The sequence below is a fragment of the Molothrus ater genome, chromosome 8 (genome assembly GCF_012460135.2).
Source record: "Molothrus ater isolate BHLD 08-10-18 breed brown headed cowbird chromosome 8, BPBGC_Mater_1.1, whole genome shotgun sequence".
NCBI classification, from domain to species: domain Eukaryota; kingdom Metazoa; phylum Chordata; class Aves; order Passeriformes; family Icteridae; genus Molothrus; species Molothrus ater.
Genome location: NC_050485.2, coordinates 19,014,425 through 19,023,457, shown reverse-complemented (window position 1 = coordinate 19,023,457; position 9,033 = coordinate 19,014,425). Strand labels below are relative to the sequence as shown.

The following is a 9,033-nucleotide window of genomic DNA, read 5'->3' as shown; positions in this document are numbered from 1 at the left end:
GGGTGGAGTCTGCTGGAGCAGGCTGCATAAAAGCCTGCAGGATTTCCAGCTGCCTCAGCCTGCAAGCAGCATGAACTGCAGCCTGCCACACCGAGTGCTGCTCAGCTCTCCGATGGAGGCACAGCAGGACAGGTTGTGCCTGCAGCCCCTCTGGGACTTCGTCACCGCAAAGGAGCCGTTGATCAAGTCACCATTTTTTCCAGTGCTGTTTTCTTTTACAGCATACATGGCTTTCTGTCTTCCATATGTTGCACTGGACTTTTTAAGCATTAGACTGCCAGACTTGAGAAAATACAAAATCCAGCCACAGACCTATCCAAGTCTTGGAATGATGGTGCCTTGCATTATTCAAAGTGTGTATCACCATGTTGTTTTGATCTTCCCGGTGACATTTCTGCACTGGTACTGGAGACCCATGGATCTACCAGTGGTAGCTCCAGAGCTGCCTGAAGTCCTGCTGCAAGTAGCAGTTTGTCTGCTGCTGTTTGATTTCGAGTACTTCCTGTGGCATTTGCTTCATCACAGGGTGCCTTGGCTCTACAAGACCTTCCACAAGGTGCATCACAAGCACGTGTCGACATTTGCACTTACTACTCAGTATTCCAGCGTGTGGGAGTTGCTGTCACTGGGATTTTTTGCTGCTATAAACCCACTGCTCCTGGGATGCCATCCTTTGACAGAAATGATTTTCTTCCTTGTAAACATTGGTTTGTCAGTGGAGGACCATTCTGGATATGACCTCCCATGGTCAACTCACCGACTTGTGCCTTTTGGATTGTATGGAGGAGCACCACATCATGATCTCCACCATCTGAAATTCAGATCAAACTATGCTCCTTACTTCACACACTGGGACAAACTCTTTGGGACATTCACGGAGTCACATTCTAATTAAGAATATTTACCTGTGGATGAACTCTTATTTTTAATAGACTAAAATGGGACATTATTTTTTTAAAGAGATACAGAAGATTGTATATTTGAAGCTGCCTACAAAAGCAATAGCTATTTATAACAAATCCTTTTAATATATTTGTGTATTTGTGTATGTACTTGGAACTGCCTGTGTTAAATGACTGCAAATGGAAAAGTGACTATCTGTTGCTTAAATTTGAGTCTAAGGTTTAAGGGAAGCATTAAGAGACATTCTTTCTCCTTTCCTTCTTTTCAGCTTTCATAAAGCATGTATCATGTTTTATATATACACCAGAACATTATCTTACTGTTGTAGGATGATTTATGATGTAAACAGAAAAAGTACACATCATGGATTTTGTGGAGTTTAATCTGCCAGAAAAAATTGTTATGCAATGATTTTGCAAAATATTGCTGCCAAGTCAGGGTGGTTGGCTAACTGTTAAATGATTTTGATATTTATATTTTTTACCTTGATGTACTGTCTCTTTCTAATAGAGAATAAATATGCTCATTCTTTTAAAGTCATGTTATGTTTCATTTTATTAATTCCTCTGTCCATATTAGGAACAGGTATGGTTCCTTTTGCATAGGTGTCATTTGTTTGAATTATAAAATCATAGAATTGTTTAGGTTGGAAAAGACCTCTAAGATAGAGTCCAAACCATTACCCTAACACTGCCAAGTCCACCACTAAACCCTGTCCCTGAGTGCCACATTTACACATCTTTTAAATACCTCCTGGGATGGTGAGTCAGCCACTTCCATGGGCAGCCTTATCCTGTGCTTGACAACCCCCAGTGAAGAACTTTTTCTTAATATCCAATCTAAACCTGCCCTGCTATAACTTGAGGCCATTTCCTCTTGTTTTTCCCTTCTTAAATGGGAAAAGAGACTGACATCCATTTTAATTTCAGAGTTGCAGAGTTTTGTAATATTATTTCAAAAGTGAGTAGTTTACTTTTACTCCAGAGTCGTATGTTATTTTAAAATATTTTTCAATTTTGTAGAAACATAATATTAAAGAATGCAGTTTAAAAAGTCAGTGAAATGTTATTATTATGTTTCTGTGATGCTTGAATAATTTTTACTAAGCAGCTCTTTAAATGGGAGCATTGGTCCTTCAGAATCGTATCAATTGTTACTTGCATGCAAAATCCTGTCAAGGAATATAAACAGGGTTTCTACAAAGTAGATAGTTCTTTCAAGCAGATTTCAGGGGAATAGAAACAGACCTTTCAGGATCCTAAGACAGAACAAAATGGGTATGCATTGCTTGAACATTTACATACACAAGATCAAAATGTATCTCACAGAAGTAACACTGAAAAAATTAGGCACGAAGAGATAAGCAAGTCTTTGATGTCCCATTCAGCAGAGATCCACACGGGTGTCTAATGTCTCCTACAAAACATTTTAAAGCTTGTTATCATCCTATCCTGTATTACTAATAAACTTTCCAGGATGATGATGGAAACAGAGAAAGCACAAATAATGTAGAAAGTGTGGAAAGAACACTTAAACATCATCATCATCCAAAAATGTCTTTGTCCTTATGTTATGTCTAGAGGGTTGTGTGACCTTACAGAGGCTGTTTGTCCAGTAGAAAAGAGAACCCTTAGTATTTCCAGCAATGTGAATTTATAAGGGAGCAGCACTTTGAGACACTGGCTCTTTTTGATAACAGGAAATAATGTTCATAAACCTCTTCATAAACAATATGAAATGCTGCAATCTTAGTATTCAAATGCTGTCTCTGCTCTCTGGATATCACAGAAGAGCAACCCTTCTCTTCCTTGTTCAGGGCATGATGCATACTGAGAGCAAAGTTGAGGCATAAAATAGTACTGGAATTTGTCATTCATCTACTGAGCTGTGAGGAAGAATCCCCAGTATCTCTGATGCTTGTAATCATAGGTATTTTTGTGTGTTCTAGAAAGAGGGGGAATTATTCTTTCTTTTCTGCTGAATGCAGGAGGAAAAAAAAACATTTTCTGATTTCTTTGAGCTGTTTAGCCATTTTGAGATGTCCCAGAGTTATCCTTTCTGTTCTAGAAATCCCACTTAATTCAGCTTGGCAAATTCTGAGCATCTGGCAAGGCTAATCTGTGGTTTCAATGAGTTATTCCTTACACTGTATTTTGTAACTGTACACTATAACAGTCATGTACTATTGGCTCTCTGAGTAAGCAAGGGTAAGGCTAACTGGTACTTGCTCATGTTGCTGTAGGAATCCTGTGAGCAAAACCCACAAGAAAGGCTGTAGCTAAACTCAAGGGGATTATTCTGCTTTTCATATGAAGCTTAAGAATTGATGTAGTACTTTATATAATACTAGAACTAGAGAATTCAAGTCAGCTGCAGGCAAAACTGTGCTTGCTGTTAAGTCAAGTGAGATGATTGTCTGATTTGGCACTGACAGGGTAGCCTGACAGCTACTGAGGATGATCAAACTGGCAAAGGAAGGAGGCAATGTGCTGCATAGTGATCTTGCCTCTTCCTTACATCCTCAACATTTGCATCACTTCACACACACACCAAGAACGTATTTCCTCAACTATGGAATTTGCCCCAGGTTATATCAGTACCTAATCTATAGCCAATCAGACCTGGAACCTCAGTTTAAAGGATCATTATTGCAAGAACTTGGAACACTCCATAATAAAAAAAAAAGTTGTTAAATGAGTATTTGACTAATACATGCCTGGAATGGCTTTTTTGAATCCCATACTAGAAATTTCTGTATTTCATCCTCATGGCATAATCCTAGCATACATGTTCCTTATGTCTGCAATGCTTTTGAAGGTAAATTAAGTTCAAAACTCTGAGGGATTAAATCCATTTGCATGTTGTGTGTACTTGGAAGTGCTTTCTGTAGCAGTTTACTTTAGTCTAAGTTTAGTTGTGCATGTGAGAAAAATTAATGAGCAGGAGACCCAAACAAACACATAACTTCAGGTCTTTGCAATTCACTGAAAACACATACTGGAGATAAAGCAAATAAGGGTTGGTTTTTTTCCTGTTTTCATTGAAAGCTCAGCATATACTGTGCCACTGAGCGTGAGAGAACAGTAAATTCTGTGTATTGATAGTGGTGAGATTTGAAAACAGAATTTTACAATGCTACTTCCTATATTTGCATTTCCCCATGGTCTTTACCACAAATCTTTACCAGACAAAAGGAAGGGTAACCCTTACACTCGTAAGGGTTTATGTAAGAAAACCAAACCCAACTTTCTCTCTTCTGTTCCATAATTCTCCTAGCTTCCTTCCTCTTTATAATGTGACATGGTGTTCCACACAGAATTCCTATCCAATCTGCTGAAAGCTGAACTGTGGTCATTTGCAGAGACCTTTGAAGCTATTTAATTAATGTTTTTGGGGCTGCTATTGTCCACTTTATATCTTCAAAATTTAATAAAGCTTAAAGAAAGAAGACTTTATGTATTTCTCTATCTTAATTCTTAGGCACACATTAAATATTGAACTCTTTGTCTGTTCTTGTGAATTGCAGGAGTTCCCAAATTCTCACTGGCAATTTAGTCCTATTCTTCTCTTGAAATTTAGATTGAATCTTTCAAAGACAGACAATTGCCAGTTTGGCAATTTTGAGATAAAAGTATGACACTGCAAAGGGACAAGTTTGTACCTGGTGGTACAAATGTGTTTCCAAACTTAAATGTGTTTTCAGTGCTGCTGTAAAGTGGGCTCCTCAGGTGCTCTGGAGTGAGCATATGATGCCCAGAGCCCTGCTGAGTCAGTATTCAGTGCTGGAAAAGGCTGGAAAAGGCTTCCTCCTCCCTCATGTGGATCAAGTGCAAGCACTTCACAGGGGAAAACCTACACAGCTCTGGTCTATAACTATGATTTCTTATGTTTTTTTGTGATTTATTATTATGAAAAATAATCTGTATCAATAATGGATTTAGTGACTTGGTTGATCTAGTGTCTTATCTGGATTAAATGAAAAACTAGCATCTCTTTGGGTAATGCTATCTCTAAATTAATTTTGAAGCAATTTGTGATGACAGAACACTTAATTGTCATCTGTTGCCTCTCAATATCATTAGAAGGAATTAATAACTCTGATGTGGCTTTACCTCAGTGGCCTCAGCAGTCCCTTCAGTTTCACTTACACTTGCTTCCATGCACAAATATTAAGCTTTCTCTCTTACCTGCCCAAATCCGTGCAACCCTTTTTGAACTAGTAATGGATCTGTATCTGAAAAAATCATCTGTCTTGGACTCTCTGAAAGTACAAAACCTCACTGGAATTATTCACAGATTTCCTTGGGGGAGAGAAACTGACTGGAGTGTGAACCAAGCATCACGTTTACACGTAAACCACGTCAAAGCCCTGGATTTGCATGCTCAAATATTGATGCTGGTCCTGCATTGCTCAGTGCAATCCAACCTGAAAGGTCTTTGCAGCAGTCTAGAGCTGTGTTTGCAGCATGGCTTTCTTGTAAAAGCAACTGCCAAACAATTGTTTTCCAAAACTTAAATGTGTTTCCAATTTCGGGAAATTTGAAGTTGTTTACTGAAAAAAGTCCCATACTCTCTCCCTAAACTAACCAGCATAAGCATTCCAGGCTTTAAAGGGAACAGAACCAATGCAGAGGGCCCTTCAGCTGTGGGAAACTATGCTGAGTTGTTAATAATTCTTTTCAAACTGTTTTCTTCTCAAAGACAAGGTTTTAAAGGCCTACTAATCACCTTGTCTCCCAGTCTGGAATGGTTGCTGTGATCAAGGCCATAGGTGTGCACAGAGGAAGAAGAGAAAGGAGGCTGGGAAAGTGCTTCTATTTCTGTCCCTTGGTGCAGCGTGCGGTGCTGTCAGGTATGGATGGAGTGTTGCACTGATATATCCTTCCCACCAGAGCACAGATGGTTTCAGCCCTCAGGTTCTCACTGTGGAATGGTTCAGACTCCACATCCACACACAGCCTTTCCTTATTGTTATCTCTTTCTTTCTGGAAATTCCCACAGCAGCAAAACATAGTGACCTGCAAGAAGGAGCTCCACCGTTGGTCAGCATAAATGCAAATATATTTTTGTGTCACCAAACGTAAGACTAAGTTAAAAAGATCTACAGGCACATGGACTGAAGTGTCTCTTCCATGCTCAGATTTGAGATAGCAGGTTTTACCTGTGGAAAATAAAAAAGCCAACAGTCCAAAGGGGATGGCTAGTAGGCCAGGCAGGGAGAAACACGGTATCAGTCTATTGAGAGAGACTTCAATACTGCAGATATGTGATTCAATGGGATGGGAAAGGATGGGCTACCTGTACTTCCAGGGAGAATTTAGATGGCACATATTTTTATTTGCTCTCAGATCTATGCAGCAAACAATTCAGGGGATTAAGTAGTCCAAAATCTACAGAAAAACCTGTTTTTAAGGTGAGCAAGATGCACCCTCTTTATCAAAAGAATAGGAAAAAGCTCAAAATTTTGTTGGTGTCTGTTTACACACTTTTTCAGCCATTCACAGCAGCTGTGAAAAATTACACCTCTAACAAACAACACACATGGGTAATTTCACAGTTACTTTAAGGGATTTATTTACAAAACTTCCAGAACTAGTCTAAATAGCTGAGACAGTGGAATTTGTCAAGCTCTCAAGAAAAAAGAACTTGGGAAATGGAATGATTTAAAACTGCACAAGCAGCTCCCCTGACAGTTGCAAATTACAAAACCTGTAAGAGCAGAAGTGTCCTTCTCAGTTGAGCTCACAGAAAAAGCAAATGCCCACCAGCTGCCTTCCCCTCTGCTTTTATCCTAGCAATCTCCACAGGTGTTTGCCCTTCCTGGTAACACCAAAATACTTCTCCTGAGCAGTGCTGCCAACCTCCCTTTATCCTCTAAGGAAACTGGCTGAGTCCTGCCAGCTGCTTTGCCAGGTTTGCCATGTTTTATCCCTTGGGCAGTCAGGTCATCACTCCCAGTTGCCTGCGTCCCTTGAGAATCCGTAATACATCGCATACACGAGTCCTGCTGCAAATGCAGGCTTATCCCTCCCAACCTGTCCCCAAAGCTGTGTCTGAGAGGCCAGGCTCTTGGTCTGACCCTTTTCCTCTTCCATTCAGCTCCAGGTAGTCTGGCTTGCATTTCAGGTGTTCACTCTCAAAGTCTTTCCCCCTGGGGTGGGAGAGTCTCCGTTACTCCTCACCTGTAGAACCTATTTGAGCCCAGCTCATCTCAGCTCATGGGAGAGAAGATTTTTTCTGTTGTCTAGTCCAGGGAGGTCTTTGTTTGGCTCCCTGTGCTCACTGAATTGACCTGAGCTATGCTGGGCTGTGGTGGTGGGGAAGCTCCAACCCTGCCATGGTCTGGTGGCTGGGTGTGATGGAGGGCCCCGTGCTTTGGTGAGGAAAGCAGGCAGACACAGGGGAGGGGAGGGGGCTCTGGAGGGGCTGGGAGGGTTGGGGCAGCAGGGCCATGCTGGCCTAGAGCTGCAGGATGGAGCCTTTGAGGGTGCCAAGTTCTCTTGGCAGCAGCAATTCTGGTGTGATCAGGCATAACCCAAACTTGGAGCCCCAGGGAAGTCAATAATGGTTCATTGGCTTTGGTACCACTGTGGTGAGGAAAGCAAAGATTATGTTCTGTGGGTATGATTGTTTCCAGTGTCCTTTCTCTGTTCCCATAGCCATGGCTTGTCATTGATTCAGCTTGGCTGGTGTTTCTTGTGACTCACCTGTGGAAAATTGCTTTTCCAGATCATGACATCTCCATATCATGTGGCAGGCCTCTTTCTTAGACCAGCAAGCTGAAGCAAAATCACTACCTTGGACCTTGCAACTGGCTGGTGGGTAACAAGTCTATGTAGCAGCACTCTTTTGGAAGTACCATGACTGAGAGGTTACTATTTTATTTACTTTCTTGCAAATCCTGATGTGCTCCTAACTAACCCCCCCTTCCCACCCTGTTAAACCTGGGCTCTATGCCTGCTGCTCTGCATCCTTTTCTTTCTGGAGATTAATTGCATAGTTTAGCCAATATGCTGTATGGTTTTCTTTTTTTTTTTCCCTCCCTCTTTTTGTGACTCAGATTTGTATCTTGAGTAATTGAAAATTTTTTCAGAAGGAATTTCATTTCCCTCTGCACTTGGCACAGCTTGTAGAAGAGCACTGTTAAACTCTGAAAGCTATGGACAGATAACAAAAGAGCAGAGCATGTAAAATGTGGAAAGGCACATGCACTCAGCCATAGCAACACAACAAGCTGATTCTCTGTTTTATTTCCTTTGTCTATTGAACTTCAGCTTACTGCTTCACTGCTTCTCTTTTAGACCTCTTAATCATAGGGTAGTGGGAGAAATTAGTGCTTCTGTACTAGCATCAGTCCTGTTTCTAGAAGTTAGCCATCCTGAGAGATCCTAATTTGCAGTTAGTGCTAATTCAATTACTTTTATTTATTTATAATATTATTTTGAAACCCTGACAAAAATCTAGGTGCCAGGAGCTATATAAATAGAGGAAAAAAAAAACTCTCTCAAGAGGCACAACTCATAGTGTGGGCCTTCTGCATTCAGAAGTTACTTAGTCCAGGTAGCTAGAGTTCTAAACCAAGTTCTAAACCAAGACTGAAGAAATCTACCATGTGTATTTTGTGGAAACTGTGCTTACTTCTTTGTTAAAGGAATTTAATCAAAACTTTCTCATTACAGACATTTAAGTTTGACTTGGCAGTAACTGGTCCTTTCAGATACCTGAAAAGCTGATGTGTGTCTGTTATCTACAAAGCACTAATACTTAGACAAAACAATGGGGCTTTTAATATTTTTTTTATTTCTTAGTGCTGTTATTACAAATCTTGATTATGTAATGTGGCTCTAGCACCTACTAAGCTTCTAACTGGCTGTGGCAAGGAGTTGGATTTAGAAGTTTGTTTTGCTTCTTGCAATGTACATGAAATCCACTGTTGTAAGAGATTTCTGGTAATTATGCTGTTACAGCTGTGTGCTTAAGGTACTTCTGTCTTTTAAGGCAAAAATTCCAGGCAGAGGCATAAGAAAACCAGCAGGATTCAAGTTTGGACTCAAGTCACACAAAGGTAGCTGGTGTCTGTCCAACTACCTTTGACAGTGGCACTCAGGGTACAACTGCATTTTCATTCTC

At 40.5% G+C, this 9,033-nt stretch overlaps 1 protein-coding gene across 1 annotated transcript; it reads left to right on the top strand.

The window, feature by feature from the left end:
- Positions 1–1,439, top strand: CH25H (cholesterol 25-hydroxylase). Its single transcript, XM_036385775.2, has one exon. It carries the CDS (start codon positions 71–73, stop codon positions 893–895), a length of 825 nt encoding a protein of 274 aa, XP_036241668.1. The 5' UTR covers positions 1–70; the 3' UTR covers positions 896–1,439.
- The last annotated feature ends 7,594 nt before the right edge of the window (positions 1,440–9,033 follow it).